General features: G+C 39.3%; 2 protein-coding genes across 4 annotated transcripts in view; one reads left to right on the top strand and one right to left on the bottom strand.

Annotated features, from left to right (window-relative positions):
• Window positions 1-4,725, bottom strand: part of LOC117435369 (POU domain, class 6, transcription factor 2-like) — a 170,160-nt gene extending 165,435 nt beyond the window's left edge. Inside the window, exon 1 of one of the 2 annotated variants that reach the window (XM_059018734.1) lies at window positions 4,602-4,725. In XM_059018734.1, the coding sequence (XP_058874717.1) occupies window positions 4,602-4,622 (21 nt within the window). In that variant the 5' untranslated portion in view covers window positions 4,623-4,725. Of the gene's footprint in view, window positions 1-4,224; window positions 4,350-4,601 lie in introns of those variants that run through there. The other variant, XM_059018735.1, reaches the window with a different exon arrangement.
• Window positions 4,726-4,731: 6 nt separating this feature from the next.
• The window catches only part of LOC117435677 (vacuolar protein sorting-associated protein 41 homolog), a 76,986-nt gene continuing 58,386 nt past the window's right edge, over window positions 4,732-23,331 (top strand). For both annotated transcript variants that reach the window (XM_034059032.3, XM_059018733.1), the window contains exons 1-3: window positions 4,732-4,820; window positions 5,670-5,708; window positions 20,051-20,158. In XM_034059032.3, coding sequence (XP_033914923.2) covers window positions 4,782-4,820; window positions 5,670-5,708; window positions 20,051-20,158 — 186 coding nt within the window. In that variant the 5' untranslated portion in view covers window positions 4,732-4,781. The remainder of the gene's footprint in view (window positions 4,821-5,669; window positions 5,709-20,050; window positions 20,159-23,331) is intronic.

The raw sequence follows: 23,331 nt of genomic DNA, 5'->3' as shown, positions 1-23,331 counted from the left end.
GACGCTTGGTGGTGGAACTAAATAGAGCTGTTTATTAAAGCTATTGCTACTGGATTGCATTAGGAAGTGTGGCAGACCACCTGGACCTTTCTGACTGTGGCAGTGTTTCATTTACAGTCTGCCCTTTGCAGCAACGAGGGCCACTACATTCACTGTGCTCTGTCACACATCATATAGTAAAGAAAGAAGAACATATGAGACTGACGCTATAATGCCACAAGACTGGAGGAGGGGCAATAGAAAACACCTCAGACCCCAGTACTAATCTCCAGCCGGAGCACTGCATTGATCACATTAATACACACACACACACCCACACCCACACCCACACCCACCCACACACACACACACACACACACCCACACCCACACCCACACACACACACATTATGGATATTTCATACCCCTCTGGGTGCACTTGTATAAAACAATATTATTAAGCACAGTACAGAGAGGCTGTGGAAAGACAATGGGGTTTATTCAATTTTAAATGATAGCAGTGCTTGTAACGTTTAATTTATTGAATAGACCCCGATATGATATGTCAAAAACTGAGGAAAAAAACAGACAGATAAAATCATCTTAGAACTAATTGTGACATCACTGTATTTTTTTTTTTTTACTATGTTAAAAAGTCAAGCTGCTCTACCAAATAGGATGAAAAAGTCATGTGATCCCACAGTACCAAGGCGCACACACACACACACTCACGCACACACTGTACACAACATGCAACGTATGAGTTTTTCTGCAGATATGAAGTGACATTGACATATATCCAATAGCTGGTGTTAAAGAGAGACAGGCTGTTATTCACTACAGACAAAATACTTGTGTGATTTAAAAACCCAGGACATTTAACAGGTTTTAAGTGTTGGCAATTGCATATCATTTACTTTAACAAGAACTTTATTAAGACAATTTTACTCTTGTCCCACCCATCATTTTCATTTTTTTATACTGGGCAAAATATTAAAATCACCAGCCATAGCACTGTCAATAGTGTAAAGGAACGAGTGTGTTTACATGAGGGATGCCTGACCATTCCACTATTTACTATCACTCCAATTACTGCTGTTTTCCAGAGTGTCGTCACGTTTTAGACTGTTACTTATTAAACATCTGTCATTTTTTTTTTTTTTTCAGAGTGGTTACTATCAGCCAGCCCTTTATCAAAGTCTCTCTGATCTGCTGTCTTGATCATCATGAGCATATCTCTGTTACAAAATATATTTTGGGGATCTCATTTCTATTATGCTTTACTTAATCATTGGATAGTCAGCCCATTTATACAAACGTGCAAGCAACATATACCCGTCAAACTAAAATTAATTTTTAGTTAAATAAGCTGTTAGTTTCTGGATTTAGCCAAGATGCACTGGAAAAACAGAAAATATTTAAACATGATGTTTTAATTTACTGTTAACAATGCATAAGCCCCCTTTCTCACCAGCTCTACCTTTACAGTATATACACAAGATCACCACTCTTCCTTCTCTATTCTTCATTCAATATGAGGAGCTCCACTCATTTCTCCATAATGTTAAGGCACTGGCACTGTATTTGAAAAAAAAACTTAATAGATTGACATATCCTGGCCCAGAGTAGAGAAGTGAACAGAGACCTTAGTAATAAAAAACACATATTCATTTTATACTTTAAAAAATATAAGTAGTTCATGTAAAAGTTGTTGATTTTTTCTTTGCAGCAACACTATTAAAATAACAAACAAACAAAAAAAAAACGGCAGGCTAATGTGTTGAAGTAAATCATATGTCCTGTGTTAGTCATTCAGTTAAATAAAACAGAGAAAGGATGTAACTGTTTTAAGTGTTACATTTATGGTTTAATGTCATTGAGGCATTTACATTAAACTATACAGAAGCAGTGCATTCAACTTTTTTTTTACTCTACCATTAGGGTAAGTGAATAAGTGATGGCTCATAGGATATTTTCCATGACAACTGTATTATACCTTTTAAAAAGCTGCTTTGCATATCTCTGTTGCAGATGGACAGGGCCTCCCATGGGGGCCACCTCTGTGGATATACATGTATTAAAAGGTTATCTGGTCATTTAAAATGCTCACCTACTGAGCTAAATGATATTTTTGTACTTACCAATATTATTAACCTGTAACAGTAGAGGAAGAGATACTGCAGACTGCTGCAAATGATTGGTTACATGCATTGAAATGGATTAGGGATTTACTGTTTTTCTGCCTGTATGGCCAACTAAAATAAATACGCATTGTTGATTTCTGTTATTCAGATATATGTAGAGATAGTACCCGCCGATGAAGGCTCTACTGTGTGTTAGTGGGTAATAAAATAAACTTAGACCAACTGTGTCTTTGTTTAGTATTTGCTGTCCAATAGATGTGAACTGAGCTTTCATTACAGCAAGTCAAAATGACTGAGCCAGCACTTACGCGGATTGATTTTAAATTTGATTCTCAGTTGATGCTGTGACACTGCAGCGGGCATCTACCATCTGACAGAAGCCTGCTAGAGCTTGAAGCTGATTGGCTGATGGGACTGAATCATGTTATAATTCACATACACAACTTTAATGTAATTTAAAGTAAATTTCAACCTTTATATTAGCTTGTTAATTGAAGAATGAGTAAGGCAAAATTTCCTGGAAAACAATGCAAGCACCTCGGAGATGTCTACTGACGCTGTAAGTATTACAGAGAGGAAGACTAACGGACAAACTAAAGAACTAAAGAATACTACTACTAATGCTAGACATGGGAGTGTTACCAAACAGCAACTTGATTTAATTGAAATAGAAAGAAATGAAAAACATCTGAAAACAAACAGATTGGGCATTTCATGTTTTTCGAGACTGGTTATAGGATATCTTAAAATCCAACTAATGAGGGAGAATGTATGAGAGCCCTGGTGATTCAACCTGCCCCATCAAGTCACTGAAATGTCTGAAGAATCCACCAGCTTTCTATCTTTATCCACGAACCAGACTAGATCCAACCAATGTGAGCGATAAAAATATCTGGTATACCTGCAGGTCATTAGGAAAGCATGTAATCGGTAACATGACGGCAAAAACTAATTCAATTAGGTCCACAACAATCCAGTTATTGTCCAAATTTGGTTTACAAAGCAGGGCAATACAGTGTCCATGACTGGTCATCGATGTGAAAGTAGCCTTAAAAGTTACTGGGCTGTCAACGAAATGCTACGCAAAACCTGGTCACGCACTCTGTCTGCTGCAGGAGATGTTCAATCACCATCTTTAGCAAGCAGCACCACTTCCAAAGGTCACACTCCTTCTACTGTCCAATCACAAGGCAACTTCCTCTGAACATTGAAGTATAAGAGCAATAAGACCCGCCACATCGGGCATTACCAGACATTACGGACCATTTGGGTAATGGGGCCTGAGACAAAGTCCCTCTGTAATGCCCTCTGTGTCGGGTCTTATTGCTTACATAATGTAATACACACACCTACTTGAAAGTCCAAAATCTCTGCCTCCCCCCTATTTATACCACCTTGTGTAAAAGGTGAAATATCACACGCACCTACTCCTTCATCTTAAGTCTAACGAGTGTTCACATTTACAGTATCTAGTTCAGATTTGCAGCTTGAGTTAATGGAGGGTCAATCCCCAGGGACTGATCATTGCTGGAATTTCCAACAACGCTGGTTGAACCTGTGTGATGATGGTCCAAGAAATGTAACATTTTAAAGTAAACAAACTGTTGCCTACACTGTAATGTATGTAACTGCTGTAATCCTGTTTGGGGGGTTTATATACTGTACAATTTTAGAGAACAGTAAATATGAGGATGGGGTAAAAGCCGGAACGGGCCAGAACCCTCTTTTTCTCACCAAAAAGCTCCCGGAACACTGTGTTCCAATGGTGCAAAGACGACGAAAATTATACACATAATACAACTAAGTGGGAACAACATAAAACTGCTGAAAAAACCCACCGAACCGACCTTTAACTGCCCATTCCATGCAATAAACAGCTGTACAGACAAAACCACCCGGAACACGGCGTTCCGAGGCTGCACATAGTATGAAAATGATACACAATACAACTAAGTGAGGACATCATAACACTTTTGAAAATACCCACCGAACCGACCTTTCATTTCCCATTGTGTGCAACAAACAACTTGATTAATAAAGCTGCCCAGAAGCTGCACAGGAGATGAAAAAAAGACACATAATACAGTGAGTAACATACTTACAAAAATTGTCCGACCTTTAATTGCCCATTCCCTGCATGAAATGGGTTAATATACTGCAAATCCAAGAATGGGTATTCAGCCGAAGAGATGTTCGTTGATTTTTACTGACTACACAAACTACACTTTTCAGCCAACACCTACAAAGGGCCACTGATTAGTACTTTAATACTGTACTGGATCGGAACACAACATTTGCCTACAAATTCAGTGACGACAGAGAATATCATGTTATTGACCAGATATTGTTTTTTGTGATTAAGCACTAGAATCAAATTTCAGCTATGTGTTATACTCTCAGGAAAACAAAATTTAGCAAAAACGGTTCTATGTGTTTTTTTTTTGTTAATGTATTTTCTATTTCTTACAGTTAGTCTTACCAGTTCACAGCTCGGCAGCATACTTTATGAAACTGAAAGTTATCTTTTTATTTTAGTTACCGATGTTTTCCATAATCAAATACCGCATAAAGTCCATGCAGGCAATACATATTTTCAGCCTACACGAAAAACTTCATTTCCCAGATTGCACAGTTGTCTTCTTCCTGTTTTTATCATGTGATGTTCAGCCGCTGCACTATGGCGGAAGTAGAGGAGCAGGTAAGCTATCATCATTAGAGAATACTATTTAAATAGAACTTCTCATGGAAATAATTAGCTTTTTTAAGAAAATAATTCTCTGTGCGTAGGCTTTATTTAAAATGCGGTTAGAAATAACTGTCTAAAAAGGATACGCAGCATGAATACATCTTGCAGAAATTATTGTACTGTCAAATCATAGAGCTTCAATGTATTGTGTCTCATACAAACATTATTAGTTAATTTGATATCAATAACAAAATACGTGTTTTTTCATTTCTTTATTCTTTTTTTGAAAGCAATGGTACTATTAGATTGACACGTGGATTCTTTGTAGGGTATTGTATTGGCGGAAGCTATGTATAATTCGTGCTTAGGTTTCTAATTCCTTATGTTAGTGTCTGTGAAAATATATACAGTTCTGTCTTTAGATATTGTTTTTGTAAAACAGGACAGCTCAGATGTGGTTAACAGCTACTGTAGCATTGGGGAACAAAATGTGTTGTACTTAGTTGGCTTAGGAGTGGCTGCAATTAAGGACCCCCCTAGACACTGGATATTAAACTTGAGCATAGAGATGAAAAAGTGAAGCCTCGCAAACCGCTATACCACAGGTTCTCAAATCAATACAAATTAAATAGTAAAATAGTATACAGATGTCTGTTTTTACCTTACGTGTTAAACCATACGTATGCGCATTGTATTCTTAGATAATATTGTACATTATAATACATTATGAAACATGAATAAGTGTCGTATTATAGCAATGGTAATTGCTGTAATATAGGTTTATATTTTATGTCAACCCCCACAATAACCCAGGGCTTAGATTTAATTATATGGCTCTTGTATTTTGGTTTTTTTTTTTAGGGACGAAAATCTAGTGAAGAATCCTCAGATGATTCAGAGGTAAGTTGCACAGTCTTACTGAATTATAATTTTTGAACAGTGCCTGTATCATGACCCCCCCCCCCCCCCCCCCCCCAAATTTCCTTTATTTATGTGTTGGGCGGATGCAGCGATAAACAAACAAGCCTTCAGACACTAACTTTTCATGACACAACATAAAAATAACTCGCAGAACTTTAGCAACAGGAGCAGTATAATATAGAATGGTAACAGTATCCTGGGAGATGGTCATTATGGTTTTAGGAAAGCGAGATCGTGTCTAGCAAACCTGCTTGATCTTTTTGAGGATGCAACATCGACAATGGATAATTGCAAAGCATATGACATGGTTTATTTAGATTTCCAGAAAGCTTTTGACAAAGTCCCGCATAAAAGATTAATTCTTAAACTGAACGCAGTAGGGATTCAAGGAAATGCATGCACATGGATTAGGGAGTGGTTAACATGTAGAAAACAGAAAGTACTGATTAGAGGAGACATCAAAATGGAGCAAGGTTACCAGTGGAGTACCACATGGATCAGTATTAGGTCCTCTGCTATTCTTAATCTACATTAATGATTTAGATTCTGGTATAGTAAACAAACTTGTTAAATTTGCAGATGACACAAAAATAGGAGGAGTGGCAAACACTGTTGCAGCAGCAAAGGTTATTCAAAATGATCTAGACAGCATTCAGAACTGGGCAGACACGTGGCAAATGACATTTAATAGAGAAAAGTATAAGGTACTGCACACAGGCAATACAAATGTGCATTATAAATATCATATGGGAGATACTGAAATTGAAGAAGGAATCTATGAAAAAGACCTAGGAGTTTATGTTGACTCAGAAATGTCTAGATAATGCGGGGAAGCTGTGAAAAAGGCCAACAAGATGCTCAGATATATTGTGAAAAGTGTTGAATTAAAATCAAGGGAAGTAATGTTAAAACTTTACAATGCATTAGTAAGAGCTTATCTAGAATATTGTGTTCAGTTCTGGTCACCTCGTTACAAAAAGGATATTGCAGCTCTAGAAAGAGTGCAAAGACGAGCAACCAGAATTATCCCGGGTTTAAAAGGCATGTCGTATGCAGACAGGCTAAAATAATTGAATCTATTCAGTCTTGAACAAGAAGACTACGCGGTGATCTGATTCAAACATTCAGAATTCTAAAAGGTATTGACAGTGTCAACCCAGGGGACTTTTTTGACCTGAAAAAGGAAACAAGGACCAAGGGTCACAAATGGAGATTAGATAACGGGGCATTCAGAACAGAAAATAGGAAGTACTTTTTTTACACAGAGAATTGTGAGGGTCTGGAACCAACTCCCCAGTTCAGTAGTTCGGGACAAACACCAATCACAAAATGTTTTAGTACAAATATTTATTGTAGAGAACGCGGAGTATGCGATTTTACAGAAAAGTATGCTGTATATACACATTCATTTGGCATCAAACCTAACTTGGTTTGAGGGTTCGCTGCCTGGCCAACTGGACGAGGCTGAGACCCCCATTGATAAAACATAAAAATTGTTATTAAGAAAGGTGGAGATGGGGAGGTGGTGGGTTACGATGAAATCAAAACGCAACTGAGAGATAAGTGAAGAGGGTATTTATAGTGCTAACAATTTAATTAGCTAATGTGTAAATTGAATGATTCAATTTGGTGACGTGGAGATTGGTGTCTGACCCTCCTCCCGAACTTTAATTATAAATTTCATTTCAGTAGTTCGGGACAAACACCAATCACAAAATGTTTTAGTACAAATATTTATTGTAGAGAATGCGGAGTATGCGATTTTATAGAAAAGTATGCTGTATATACACATTCATTTGGCATCAAACCTAACTTGGTTTGAGTGTTGGCTGCCTGGCCGACTGGACGAGGCTGAGACCCCCAAAAAGAACAAGCCAGTCTCAATGCCACAATTAGAATTGAATATAGCCCACTTGAAGGTTTAGCCAACCTTTAACAAATGATCATCAGCATGCAGGAGAGGAAAACAAAACCCATTTTTTGGGAAATAAACCTCTGGAAATCCATGGCTGATTCGATTGCCCTTACTCCAGGCAGGCTACTAACACTTAAGAGCACATTTCTGTAAAGGCATTTTTAGGCTCCGTAATATTTGTTATAATGTAAACTTGGTAAGCACTGGAGGATCAACAACCTAACCGTTTGATAAGAGAGTCTGGAACTCCGTGGGAAGAAGCTGCTACGATCCTGAAGGAATGACCGGAAAACTGCTCAGCTGCGAATCCGGACCTGGAAATAAATCAGGTGAAAAGGTGAAAGAAGAACAAATGTTGGGTGACGATTGTTCAGTTTTCGTTAATAAACAGCGGGCCTGAGGGTGATGAGCCCTGAGAAAGATGGAGATGGATAAGAGAGAAAGGGGTCATATGGGCCAACATGGGAGTTTAATTTATAAACAAATTGAAAAGCTTTCCCTAATCTTCCTGGTCAGTTTTACTTCTTTTAAGCAGGAAGGAAAGGGTATCAGATGAGGTGATTGCTAGGACAGAGATTAAGGGGTGAATCTGGGGGTTGAATTTGAGAGCGATGTAGACTCTGAGCACCTATGGGAACCCAAGAAGGCTAAGAGAAAGAGCTTTAAGGTTTTATCTAAAACAGGCAGGAGTAGCTGGAGCAGATGAGAGGCACCAAGAGAGTACGTTGATGGCGATAGGTAGGCAAGCAGGAGGAGAAAGAGATTCTGATAGTTGAAGCCCTTTCAGGGTTAGTGAAATTTGTGAGTTGCAGAGTGTAGAGTTGGTACACCGAAATTGAGTTGACTTTGTAGAAAAACTGGATGCCGGAAATTCAAATCTTATATCTGTATTCTTAAGGGACATAATATAGGATGGTGCTACGGGCACTGAAAATGATGGAAAGCAATGTTGAATGCAAAGTGAAATTTTAAAGCAATTCCAGGATGACCAGCACATTTGCAGTGAGCGGGGAGTGATGCTGAGAAGAGTTGTTTCTTGAGCCTGCAGAATCGGAATGCAGCGGGTGGCTCACATGAATGTCAGGTCTGAAAAGGGAGGAATCTGAGTCGGCAGGAGGTCGTCTTTGGGAGCTAATGCTCTGAATCTCTGCGTTTGGAAACAAGAAAGAGAATCGATTATATTCAGATGGCCGAGAATGTGTTGAGCTCTGAAAATGAACTGATGAGTAACAGATAAACAGGTAATCCTTCTGAATATTCTAATTATATGGTGGGAGAATGAACGATCTTGTTAAAGATTTAGACTGTAGGTGAATTGTGAGTGGAGAAGAATGGATTTTGAGCCCAGGAAGACCCCCAAAAGGAGTGCGGCTACAGCAAATGGACACATTTTGCTCAATGACGAGGAGTGATCGGTTATAGGAATAATGCTGAATTCGTTGGGCTATGGAGCAGAAAACCAATTTTCCCTTGTAGTTTCCTCCAAAGCCAAGAGAGGGAGCTGCATCTTTGAACGGTTGAATGTCTTTGTGCAGCAGGAGACCGTTGTCGTAAAAGTACTGCCATTCCTTTCTTTTAGTAGGAGCTCCCACAGGCGGAGTTCCTTGCGAAAAAAAGGAACCAAACCATGAGTATGACATCATTGAGGGAATCGACAGAAAGGATCAAATAGAGAGAAGGTAGGAGATAAAAGCTCTGCCTCAAGGATTTATCCTCATTGCGTACAAATTGCAAAGCATATGACATGGTTTATTTAAATTTCCAGAAAGCTTTTGACAAAGTCCCACATAAAAGATTAATTTCTCAAACTGAACGCAGTAGGGATTCGAGGAAATGCATGCACATAGATTAGGGAGTAGTTAACATGTAGAAAACAGAAGGCCTCCAGAGTATGCAGTATTGCGGCCCTGACTGATATTCAAAGAAATGGGAACGGTTTTTGAAAGTGTTTGAATAAACTGCCGATAAGCTGAAAGAAGAAAAGCATCTCACAGAGAAGAGACCACTATGGGGTCCTGCTGACACCCATAGCGGCCAGGGAGGTCACTGCAGGGGCCTGCTGAATGCCTGCAGTGAGGGGAGGGTAACCTAAAAGGTTACATTTGGAAGACTGCGGAGGTAAGGAATAGAAGGGGGCTGTGGAGCCCTGTTGAAGCTCGCAGCTGGTAGAAAACCGTTTGACAGAGAAGGGAGCACTATGGGGGCCTGCTGGACGCCCATAGTGGCCAGCGAGGTCACTGCAGGGGCCTGCTGGACGTCTGCAGTAAGGAGAGGTAACCTGAAAGGTTATAGTTGGAGGTGAAGGGAGCACTATGGGGGCCTGCTGGACGCCCATAGTGGCTGGAAAGGTCACTGCAGGGGCCTTCTGGACGCCTGCAGTGAGGGGAGGTAACCAGAAAGATTATAGTTGGAGGTGAAGGGAGCACTATGGGGGCCTGCTGGACGCCCATAGTGGCTAGCGAGGTCACTGCAGGGGCCTGCTGGACGCCTGCAGTGATGGGGGGTGGGGAACGTGGGAGCAGCCGCTCCCAACTGTAATTACTGATTAGAGGAGACATCAAAATGGAGCGAGGTAACCAGTGGTGTACTATAGGGATCAGTATTAGGTCCTCTGCTATTCCTATTTTACATAATGATTTAGATTCTGGCATAGTAAGCAAACTTGTTAAATTTGCACACAACACAAAAATAGGTGGAGTGGCAAACACTGTTGCAGCAGCGAAGGTCATTCAAAATGATCTAGACAGCATTCAGAACTGGGCAAGCACATGGCAAATTACATTTAATAGAGAAGTGTAAAGTACTGCACACAGGCAAGAAAAATGTGCATTATAAATATCATATGGAAGATACTGAAATTGAAGGAATTTTTGAAAAAGACCTAGGAGTTTATGTTGACTCAGATATGTCTTCATCTAGACAATGTGGGGAAGCTGTGAAAAGGCCAACAAGATGCTCGGATATATTGTGAAAAGTTTTGAATTTAAAATCAAGGGAAGTAATGTTAAAACTTTACAATGCATGAGTAAGATCTCATCTAGAATATTGTGTTCATTTCTGGTCACCTCGTTAAAAAAAAGGATATTGCTGCTCTAGAAAGAGTGCAAAGAACAGCGACCAGAATTGTCCCGGATTTAAAAGGCATGTCGTATGCAGACAGGCCAAAAGAAATTAAGCTATTCAGACTTGAACAAAGACTACGCGGTGATCTGATTCAAGCATTCAAAATCCTAAAAGGTATTGACAAAGTCAACCCAGGAGACTTTTTGAACCAGGACCAGGGGTCACAAATGGAAATTAGATAAAGGGGCATTCAGAACAGAAAATAGGAGGCACTTTTTTACACAGAGAATTGTGAGGGTCTGGAACCAACTTAGTAATGTTGAAGCTGACACCCTGGGATCCTTCAAGAAGCTTCTTGATGATACTCTGAGATCAATAATCTAACAACCAAACGAGCAAGATGGGCTGAATGGCCTCCTCTTGTTTGCAAATCCTCCCATGCTCCCATGTAGTTTAAATGGCCTAGGAGGGACAGAAGATTGTGTTTAGTAGGAGGGGGACCGGGCAGAAAAGTGGAAATATAAAAAATACAATCCCCTGAGGACAGGCTCAATGGGCATGATTTTAAATGTGTTTGATATATTGGCTTTAGCCAGTCATGTGTTTTTCCCAGGAATTTTGATTAAGAATATGGTGTGGTCGATTTGCATATTGCAGGGAGCAATCTTCGTGAGGGACTGTTGATGCTGGGTGTGGTGGAGTTACGGTGAGCGGAAATGAAGGAAGTTACAGGCGGAATAGCACAGGTTCCTTCAATGAAGTTATTACAAATCTGGCAAAACAATCTCTGGATACAAATGCTCAAAACTGCTGATGAGCAGAAAGAAAAGCATTTCACAGAGAAAGAATCACTTTGAGGGCCTGCTGGACACCCATAGTGGCCAAAGAGGTCACTGCAGGGGCCTGCTGGACGCCTGCAGTGAGGGGAGGTAACCTGAAAGGTTATAGTTGGAGGTGAATGGAGCACTATAGGGGCCTGCTGGATGCCCATAGTGGCCAAAGAGGTCATTGCAGGGGCCTGCTGGATGCCTGCAGTGAGGGAAGGGAACCAGAAAGGTTATAGTTGGAGGTGAAGGGAGCACTATGGGGGCCTGCTGGACGCCCATAGTGGCCAAAGAGGTCACTGCAGGGGCCTGCTGGACACCTGCAGTGATGAGGGGGTGTAACCAGAAAGGTTACAGATGCATATTATACAACAGTGATGGGTGTCGAAACCCCAGGATAGATCGCGGGAGCAGCCGCTCCCAACTGTTAAAACAATCTCTGGATACAAATGCTCAAAACTGCTGAAGCGCAGAAAGAAAAGCATTTCACAGAGAAAGGATCACTATGAGGGCCTGCTGGATGCCCATAGTGGCCAAAGAGGTCACTGCAGGGGCCTGCTGGATGCCTGCAGTGAGGGGAGGTAACCTGAAAGGTTATAGTTGGAGCCAGAATGCTCAGGAACTGCTGAATGAGCCTTTGATTGACAGGTGCGATGGTCCTGCTTTCGGATTTTTCCGGTAGTAGACGCGCTTCGTGGAGTCGGTGCGGGCGAGGTGTTTCAAGTCCGCTTATAATACGCGGAAATTGGGCTTGTTTCTTGAGTCGCGGGTTGGAATTTGTAAAAACACCCATACTGACATGGGTTGGGCTTGTTTTGTCGTGAGACTTGGCAACACTGGGTAAAGCAACGATCAGTGCTAACGTCATAGCGCCTGCGACGGGAAGGATGAAATAAAGTAACCAAATTCTCCTTACGTGCTGTAGATTTGAATGGGATGTTGTTGCTACGAAGATAAAGCTGGAGCCTGGAGCAGGGAGATCGTCCAGTCTCTGATGTCAGGAGTTGCGGAGGAACGAGTGGCCAGGCAGGAGCCATGGCAGACAGGAGAAGCAGACATCTGGGAAGAGAAGTTTGGAGTGGTAATACCGCCGAGGGCTGTTTGAACTGGTTGCGTGGATCTCGGCTCCGCTGAAACGGAATAATTCAGAATACTGACCATAATACGTGCATGTACAATGAAATCAAAACGCAACTGAGAGATAAGTGAAGAGGGTATTTATTGTGCTAACAATTTAATTAGCTAATGTGTAAATTGAATGATTCAATTTGGTGACGCGGAGATTGGTTGTCTGACCCTCCTCCCGAACTTTAAATTAACTTTAAATTTCATTAATGTTATTGAAGCTGACACCCTGGGATCCTTCAAGAAACTGCTTGATGAGATTCTGGGATCAATTAGCTACTAACAACCAAATGAGCAAGGTGGGCCGAATGGCCGCCTCCTCATTTGCAAACTTTATGTTCTCATTTCAGCGGTAGGAATTAATGCAGGAAATGTGCTAACAGGTTGTACCTGTTGCCAGATTTCTTGTAAGACGGCCACAGCTCTATGGAAATGAGATTATGAAAACTGCATGTGGCAGTAGAAATGTGATTCTTAATCCACCTGCAGTCAAAAAAGCAAAGAATTTTTAATAACCCCTTACTGTGTTGAAATTATACTTGGTTCACTAAGGATGCTGCCATGTTGAGCTTCTGAAACATTGGGTATTGTTTTTCTTCATGCATGAAATTATACTTAGAATCAAAACCCACTCAACGTGTAATATAACATCTAATCTGAAATGCCTTGGGTGGATCCAAAAAAAAAAAAAAAACACAAAATGGTAATTGCAGCTTATTGTATGTCTCTGGAGGTCTGTTTAGTGTTTTGGTATATCCATCTTACTTATGTCTGCGGACGACAGTAGAAATCTCTGGATTTTCCTTTTGTGTATTGATGGTTATGCTGAAGGGATCTGAGTGGGTCCAAGGTCATGCTAGTTTAGATGCAGCACATCACTAAAAACATTTTTTTGTTTTTTTTTACGTTACAACCCTACCAGTCTTAGCCTAGTGTTTTCAAGTATGTTTGATGCAACATATGCTAATTAAATACTTTTTTGCGCATAGGTCAAGTATCTTGTTAGTGCACTTATGGGGATGATTTGAATAACCTATACCTCATTAGGAAATACAACTTGTGCATTTTTTGTTTCTTTTTTAGTACAGTTGACTTTGAAGACATAAAAGCTGTATAGTTGCAACATTGTTGCTAAAATGTTTGGAAATGCTCGGTTTCAAATATAGGTTTATCAAAAATGAAAATATTCATTGAAGTGAGTGCAAAAAAAAATGTTTAAAAAATAATTTGGATAATTGTTCTAGCAGTTTTAAGAGTTGCTGAGAGCAAACCCTGCAGAAAACTAGGAAATTACCAGTATGTATATTTTACTTGCCTTCAATCTACTTGCTCTCAGAATACTTCTGATCATTTTTGTTGAAATTAACCTACTAGCACAGTTCTTAGAACTGCATGTTCATCGAGTTACTAAATATCACTGGATTACTATACACTTATTTTTTTTTCTTTTAGAGTGACCAATTATTATTTTTATTTATTTTCCCTCAATTTGGAATGTCCAGTTATGTTTTTTCTCCTCACTGCAACGAGTCCCCACACAGCACAGATGTTCTTATCTTCTCCGATCTCACAAGCCTGGAGAACAGAGACCAGCCCTGCCTCTTATCCATTCTGAATGTGCTCGGTGTCTGGCCAGTAGGGTTTGCTGTTGCGCAGGGAAGAGAAGCAATCCCTGCCAGTTTCCCATCCCCCACCCCAGGAGTGTTAGAGAAAATGAGACGCTCCCCTCGGGATCCCCAGCAAAGTTTATCAGAACTGTTTTACATTACATTTAGTCTGCAGGGAATGTCATCTGTATGAGAAAGATTTGGGGTAAGGCACCATGATAGCACCTGTTGTTAATGCAGTCTTCATAGCCAATAAAATACTGCAGGGCGATAGAAGTGAAAATGGTTCAATAACATTGCCACAAAAATAAAATGTACCCCCAGTAGTGCATAATATAATAACACATTATAAATGCATCTTTTCTTAAACTAAATTATATTGTTAAAAATAATCGTTACTGGGGGGTCCCTAAGTGGCTCACCTGGTAAAAGCACGTCTGCGTGGTGTGCAGGGTTTGCGTCCTGGTTGTGCAAACTTGACAGTCTTCACTGGAGATTCTGGAGGGAGCATTGTATTGGCTCTGGCACTCCCATGGGTTAGGGAGGCAAAACCGGCAGGGACTGATTCTCTTCATCACACTACAGTGGACCCTACCGGCCAGGTGCCTGGTGAACTCAGGCGTCTGGCTCGGTTATGGGATCGGAGGATGCCCACTGAACCTTCAGTTCTCCTGAGTTGTGTGAGAAATTGCTATGGCGATGGAACTTTCTAACTTGGAGGGAAAACTGACGGTACAAATTAAATAATTATTAAATAAATTATGTACACATCAGCAACAAATACAACACAGAACAATTTGGTATTCATTGCATCAACTAGTGTTGCTGTACTTCGATGGAAAATGTATTTTGTATGTGTTTATTTATTTAAGAAAAAAAAAAATATATATATATATATTGTGATGATGTGTATGTACCAGACAGTAATTTGGAGGCTTTAGGACCATGGGGGGTAGCCACACACTGTGTTGAAACAAATGTAACAAGTGTTTAATTGTATAATTAATCGGCAAATGCTGATCAGGTGGAAGTGATCAGGTCGGGGTTAAAAAGGGGTTCAGTTTGTGTGTTCGAGAGAGAGGGTTGAAGTGGTGAAACAGCGTGTTGGACAAAAGGTTTTTCTGGTAACAAAATAAAGGTACGGCGATCCTTGACAACGAAGTTCTGGACGGTGATTTGGCTGAGGTGATTCTGGGAATTAGTTGAAACAGGGGAACAGGCTTACCCTGCCCTGCATTAGTTAGCTTTTCTGTTTCTCAGTTTAGTTAGCGCCTGAAGAAAGGCTAGGTTTTGTTTTGTGTGTTTTTGTTTGAACAGTTTGCTAAATAAACGTACGCCACGGCGTTTAACGAGCACTACCCTTGTTTCGTGTATAATTAAAGTGACAGACACCTGTTGGAAAGAACAAAGTACTTCACAATATATATATATATATATATATATATATATATATATATATATATATAAGTAAACAAACTTGAAAATGCATTCCTGTTTAGCTTTTTTGTAAATTCTAACTTTTTGATGTGGGTTCTGTTGAAAGAAATTTCTGCTTTGCAACATCTATTGAATCTAGTATGTGAGTGTAACAGGTGTTGTGTTACTGCGTGGATGTCCAATGAGAGATGAGAGACACACAGAGGGTTTGAAGTTGAAACACCGCTCAGGCGTCCAGGTTTTATTAAATCTCAGGCAGTCAGGTATCCCCAGAGAAGAAGGATATTGTAGTGATCCTCGCGGTTCCCGCAGGCAGGGGATTCTCACAGGCGGAGGTGGGACACGAACCCAGGACCTCCCGCTCTGAAGCATAGCATCGATACCACTGTACAAAAGAGTCAGCTCTCTTGCAGGAGCTGGTATCAGGCTTATGTCTTCATATTTGATTGAGTCACCTACCAGCTCTGACCCCTACCCCCATGCATGCTACAATATATACAAACATGTACATGGCAAAAAACAAAACACAGTGGGGAAAAACAGCTATAAAACAAAAGGTGGCTAAGCTTGGACCATGTGCTGCTCCCGCACTAGGAACTGTCTCCCTAACACAAATTTAAATAAATGTTGGTGGGATTAAAATCTAGATTAATCCCTACCCTATGCAGTTATCCTGGTTACACATGCAGTGATAATCCTTAGCTCAACCTGGTTCCATACACAGGCGTGAGGGTTCTCCTTCAGGCTTGTCAGAGAAACACAAACCCACAAATAAGAACCAAGGGCTGGCTTTCCAGCCCCTTTTTAAAGGCGGGTGACCAGGGTTAATTGATTATCAATTATTCAGTTGTCACCTGGCCACCTGCTGCACATCCCTTTTGAATTAGGCAGGGAGGGACGTTTAACCTCCCAGCCCTGCCATATCCAAAATTAAACATTTGTATGTGAAAATCAAACAAAACCATATTCTTTACAGGGGCGGGCCTCACCCCTGCCACAGAGAGGTTTGGGTGAAACAATTTTGATAAATTCTAAAGTGTGCTGTAGCTTTAAATTTCAGCGTCTTTTTCCTGTAATTTAACTTTTGTGGAAGAAAGAAATTGATTTTTGTGCCACTTTTACAAATATAAAGGGTCTAAATGTCACTCTGTTCATATCTAAGTATTGCTGCAAGTCTAGACTTGTGCACTTTTCGCCAGGTTGTCATAGAAACTCGGCTAACTGTCATATAAACTCAAGCCATTGACGGTTATAGTTGCGAGTTAGCAGGATTATTAAAATTTAACACAAATTATTGATTTTCTTTTTATGAACGGTTGCACTGCTTACCCTTGGTACTTCCATCTTATGAAAAACGGAAGCGTTAGGCCCATACAACAAATGTTCTTGCATCATACATAATCCTAGATGCAAGAGCATTCATTTTCTGAAGCTTCCTTTTAATATGGCTGAGCTCATTTTGGCAGTTAATGTACATTTGAGAGCTAATATTTCACTGTCAGTTTTTCTTTTTGATAGAGGGGCATTCAGTGTTCTTCTTGCTGTTGTAGTTATATTTGGTTGGCAGGTGCTTCAGTATCCGAGATGACCTGGTAACCTCGTTGGCATGGAAGGTGTTTTAGTTTTGTTGTCCAGCCAAGAATGTTTCAAATAAAAGAATAGGTGCTCACAAGTATGCATACATCATTATTCTTTTCAGAGTTGTATTGCTGAAAGAAGATTTTATTTCAAGGTCCAGTACTGTGTGTAGAGTAATTGGTATTAGGTATGGGGTACAGGTATTTGAATTACAGCAGCTTTGTGCTATACAGAAAGCAGCTGTATTTATTTTCATCTGGTATTTCTTCCCTTTAAACCATTTCAGCTTGCAAGAACACAAACTGATAAAACTGTTCACACCAACTTTTTTGTAATAAAATATTTAAAAAGTGTGGTGTGAAGCAGAGTGAATATTTTACATAACACTATACTACTAGTGCTACAGCTACTATGGCAACTAGAATCCCCATTCCTTCGTCCCAGATTCTTTAACACCCATTGAGCAGTTCTGCTACACTCTATATGACACTGCGCCCACAACACACTCTCAATATACAGGTGAGTTATAAAGTAATTTGGCCACCTTACGCTGTTGATGTGGGACAACTGTTCACTGCAGAGCAGGTGAGTGAAGGAACCAAATGATGAGCAAGATATTTGGACGACCGCCAGGAGTAGTAGAGGGCTCTGTAGATGACACCTATAAGTGATACTGCTTATACTGCTCAATACGGCTAACATACTGTATTAGAACTTCCATCAGTGACTTTCTAATCACTCTGTATGAAAATGAACATTTTAATGAAATGTTAGAATCGGACAAGCATTTTAATAAAGTTTGTGTGTCTATATATTCATATAAATAACAGTCACTGAAACATTAAAATGAGAATTGCCCTGTGTGGCTTGACTTATCTAAATACAGTAGTGTACAATATAAATCGTATACAGCTAATAAAGAACTTTGTGTCAGTTCATGGAAAGTTTGTAAGCAAACTTATACAGAGAATGAAATTTCTGGGAAATGAAGACAGTTGAATGAGAATAATACAAATCTGTACGCTTTATAAGACATATCACACCAGGCTTAGTTGGGCAAGACATATTTCAAATCAGAAATCTATAAACAGTCCAGCCTTCGCACATGCCTTCAAACGCCTGCTTATTTGTTTCTCTGGAATGACTACAAGCTCACAGTTTTTTATTCATCTTTGTCTTCACTGTGATTTCAGTGTTTTCTCATATTGTCAAAGAATAGGAACAAAATACTCCAGTGGACTGCAGTGTCCTAGTCCATATCACGAAGCCACCAATGCCATTGGAGCGAATTACTGTAGCTTCACAATGCAAATTTGAAATTTAAAACTAAAAATACTTTTTTTTTTCTTTAAAAAAGACCACAGTAAAAAAAAAAAAAAAAAAAGTATTTCAATTGTTTTATAAAAAAACCAAAAAAAAACCAAGCTTCATTGCTCCCTTTTCTTATTCACTTAATGTATTGAAGGCAAGGGGGTCTGATTTGCAAGGAGATTCGTCCTAAAGGCTCTGTGTGTTGTATATATTGTTTTTTTTGTTTTTTTTGTTTTTTTAAATCACTCATTCAGCTGTTTAGAACCGGACACATTTTTTATTTTAGTGATTGGGCCGACTCTATATAAAGGTTTGTTGAGTTGAGTTTGAGGGAGGCCTATTCGTCTCTGCTGTAGTGCCGCTTTGTGTAAAATTTGTGTACAGTATACAGAGGTCATGGTTCATGCTCCACATATACAGAGGTCATGGTTCATGCTCCACATATGATTTGCCATTCACAATATATATTTCTTGGGAGACAGAGACAAATCTTTTTAGGTAGACCTACTATTAAATATTTGGGAGGTACAAATCACCTGTCGTCCATAGAAATAGGAAACAGCATCCCTATGCTCCCTGAGCACTAATACCAATATGGTTGCTAAAAACAAAATAAGACACAAGTGTGGTTTATGAGTAGGAGGAAAAAAATCTAGTTGTTTTGTGAATAGAAATTATGAAGTGTATTGGCTTTGCCGACTGTGACAAATACAGTACTGACCTTGGAGAAATGTGTGGGAGAAATACTGCAGGAAAGCCTTGTTTATAGAGGGTGAGGTGGTGTGTATTAGGTGTTCTCTTGTAAAGCTGCGGCACATATCACCTATACTGTTTAACATATTAAATACATATTATAAATAAGAACACAGCTATATTTTAAAAAAATGACACAGATTTGCATGGATTGAAATCTATATATATATATATATATTTTTTTTTTTTGGTCAGCTGCAACACCTGAAGTAAACAGGCTGCAACCTAGCTTTAGACATGTTATTTGGTTGCATCCGTCAGTCCAGATGACCTGAAGCGAAGCAAAAGTGGAACAGTAACTGCAAGGTGTTAAATAATAAAACAAAAACCTGTTTGCTTGCTTTCTTTACAACAGGTACAGAAACAGTACATTGCATTGTTTGTATTTTGTTTAAAGCTCGAGGTTTAAATGCTTTTTGTAGACATGTTCCGTAGTGAAGCCTTCTAGGCTAATTTAGTTTCTATGGTACCATGGTGGACCTATTGTGACAAATAAACACACAAAATGAGCTTTCATTTTCCCCACTCAGTGTAAAACAATGAGAATTTATTTTTATCATAATGATCTATAAATCATTATGATAAAAAAGGACATTGGTTGACAAGGTTCCAAGTAGTGACATGGGTTTAACACATTTACCTAATTAAATGTTTTGTCTTGATTGTATCAAAGCTGCACTACTGATAGTCTTGTTTTAATTGCCACAGGAAGAAGAAAATGAAGAGGAGCCGAAGCTAAAGTATGAGCGCTTGACCAATGGTGTCACTGAGATACTGCAAAAGGATGCAGCCAGTTGCATGACTGTCCATGACAAGGTATCTGATTTGTGTATTATTTATTTGGTTAATGATTTAAATTCAGATTTATTTTTCACCAAGTAACTGTATTGTTCAGTAAGCAATGAATGCATTCTTTATATCAGTTCCTGAGCTTGCCACCCAGTGGGAAAAATATGAATTTAAACAGGCAAGACCTACACAAGACTTTTGATATGTTAACTACTGTACATTACCGTATTTAAAGCTGAGTTTCGGTTTGGAATAAAAAACACGTTTTTGAAAGATCATGCAACAATTTGAAAGAAATAAGATTCTGATTGAATTAGCCTAGTAGCCTTAAACCATTAAAAAAAAAAAAAAAAAAATCTTGCAATATACTCACAACTTGTATGTACCCATAAACACATATCTGGCATTGCTTTCTCAGAAGGCATAGCATGACAACTTTTGAGTTTTGGTTGATCTTCGGTGGATAAGAATTATGTGCATGTATTAAAAAAGCCCATATTCAATTTTGTCAGTGAGTAAGCTATGGGTGCAGGCAATGAAATAAAGAACACAAATAATTCTATAAGAGACACACAGTACAGTCATCCAAAAGAAAGAACATAGAAAAGCTTCATCTGTTTCAGAGTATACGGCAGTTTCTGAAGGAGGCTAGGAGTGTATGATAAATGAATACGCAGAATCAAGGCAGTTACTGTGCTCACCATGTAGAGTGTGAAAGCTTTGTATTTATGGGCCTATAGCCAGCTGCCACAAGATTTTTTTTGGCTAAACAAGTTTTAAACAAAATCCTATCTTCAACAGGTATTTACTTTTATTTATGTATTTAATATGAAGGGCTCATATTTGATGCAGTGTAATGTATGCAAACTATATGTAGATGAATTTGCATTCCAGTATTGCTGGCCCAAATATTTTCTAGGCAGTATATACTGACATTACAGAAATTAAGAGAGACCAGTATGTTTGTATCTTGCTGCTATTAAGAGCCCTGAGGACATGCTGTTGCACCTCAGTGGGCCCATCCTGATGCAATTTTAAATGGAATAAAGGCTTGGGTATGGAGTGTCTTTATTAGTGTTGGGTCCTTTGCAGTCTTGAATTACTTGAATACATGAATGACTTGAATACATGAACTGAAACTTGACCATAAGAAAAACAAAATAAGACACCTAAATAAAATAGAAATCCTTATTTTCATGGCAGAACTTACATGTCTGGATGCACTTGGCACAGAATTATCATATACATTCTGTAATTTAGTAGTAGTAGTAGTATTAGTAGTAGGAGTAGGAGTAGGAGTAGTAGTCGTCTTCTCCGGGCATTGTCACTTGTGTAGCCTCTCCCAGGTCAGCGCCAATCTTGCTGAGTGATACACTGTAGCGATCTTGGTTCCCGCAGGCAGGCGCATCACAGAGGGTGAGGCAATCCACACACAGGTGGAGGGCGGGCGCGAACCAGCGACCTCTCGCACTAAAGCATAGCGCTGATACCGCTGTACAAAAAGTAATAGTAATAATAATAGTAATCATAATTACTTCCACCTGAGGAAGGGAGGTACAGTATGTGGTCAGCATGTAGTATTTATCCACACAATTTTACCAAAACATTGGAAAACTGGTCCTTGTAATGTAACATTGTAGTTGCAGTCTGCATACAATATGCAGTCAGTAAATTATTAGTAAATTATTAGAATAAATGAAAAAACACAAAAACTTAGGGCAGTAACATGGACAAAAATAATCCTTATTGAAAGTAATTTTCAGGAAAAAGCCACACAATTGTGGTCAGTTCCATGTCAGTTAACCAGCATGTGACCATCAGACCTCTGGTTCATGATTAATAGATCTGCAGTATATAGGTTTTGATTCAACGTGAGTAGAATTCCACCATAGCAATGCAGAAACATGAAAATGCTGGTAACATTAAGACATTAAAACATTAAATGCAAGTTCATTGGCACTGGAGATAATATACTGCGGCGCCTTTCCCAATCAGATCTTAAATATAATATTTGATAAATATTATTACCCAGTCATTGGGTAAAAGAGTCGGTCGTACGTTCCTTCTACAACACACACATGTGTAAAGCACATCTCATGTATACTGCCCAATCAAAAACATGACAGTGCACTATGAAGAATGTGTGGTCCAGTGGTTAAAGAAAAGGGCTTGTAACCAGGAGGTCCCCGGTTCTAATCCCACCTCAACCACTGACTCATTGTGTGACCCTCAGCAAGTCACTTAACCTCCTTGTGCTCCGTCTTTCGGGTGAGACGTAATTGTAAGTGACTCTGCAGCTGATGCATAGTTCACACACCCTGATGTCTGTAAGTCACCTTGGATAAAGGTGTCTGCTAAATAAACAAATAATAATAATGTACTACGCACCTTTATGGTTATTTTGGTAATTTAGACTGATACATTTCTTGGGGAAAAAAAAAAAAATCACATTTTGTGCATATTTACTAAACAGGACTTCAGTCAAAAGTTTTGCCTTGGGAACCAGTCTCTGCAGCTGATGACTACAATGAAAACAACATGTTTATATAGATATGTAGCAAGTACATTGTCACATATTTTAGATATTTACAAACCATTATTTTTCATTAGCAGTAAATGGTGGATTTTCTACTGCAGTCAAGTAAGCTGTATTAAATTTAATTTTTAATGCCCTACATTTTTCCTCTCTGCAGTTAATTCAGTAGCACATTGCTCTGGTTACCAGTGTCAGGGTAGGTGTACACCTCCTAATTACATTCCCATGTATTTTTGAGCTTTCTGCTTTCACTGTTCTTCAGAGTTTATTCTTAGGTTGTGTTAACGGTGTTGACACAACCTAAGAAATTACTCTGCTGTTAACTTGCTGAGCACAGTGCTATAGTTTTGTTACGGTACTAAAAAATAAATAATGCATTTAACTACAATAGCAAAACGGGAAAAAGACAAGAAAAACATTCAATGGCCGAGTGAGACCGATAGGAGCAGAGATAAGCCAAAAAAAAAAAAAGAAAAAAAAAAGGGGCGGATCTGAGCAATACACATAGCCCCGGCACCACAGAGATATCACAGACATTTGCAGAGCTTTTTGAGATGTTATAGTAATAAAATACTTGGATCGCATTATTGAGGAGTTTGGTGATAAAACGAATGATCAGGAGATGATTTATCGGTATGCACGACTATGAAGAGTTATGTGAAAA

The sequence above is a fragment of the Acipenser ruthenus genome, chromosome 3 (genome assembly GCF_902713425.1).
Source record: "Acipenser ruthenus chromosome 3, fAciRut3.2 maternal haplotype, whole genome shotgun sequence".
NCBI lineage: Eukaryota > Metazoa > Chordata > Actinopteri > Acipenseriformes > Acipenseridae > Acipenser > Acipenser ruthenus.
This window is presented reverse-complemented; position numbering and strand designations above follow the sequence as displayed.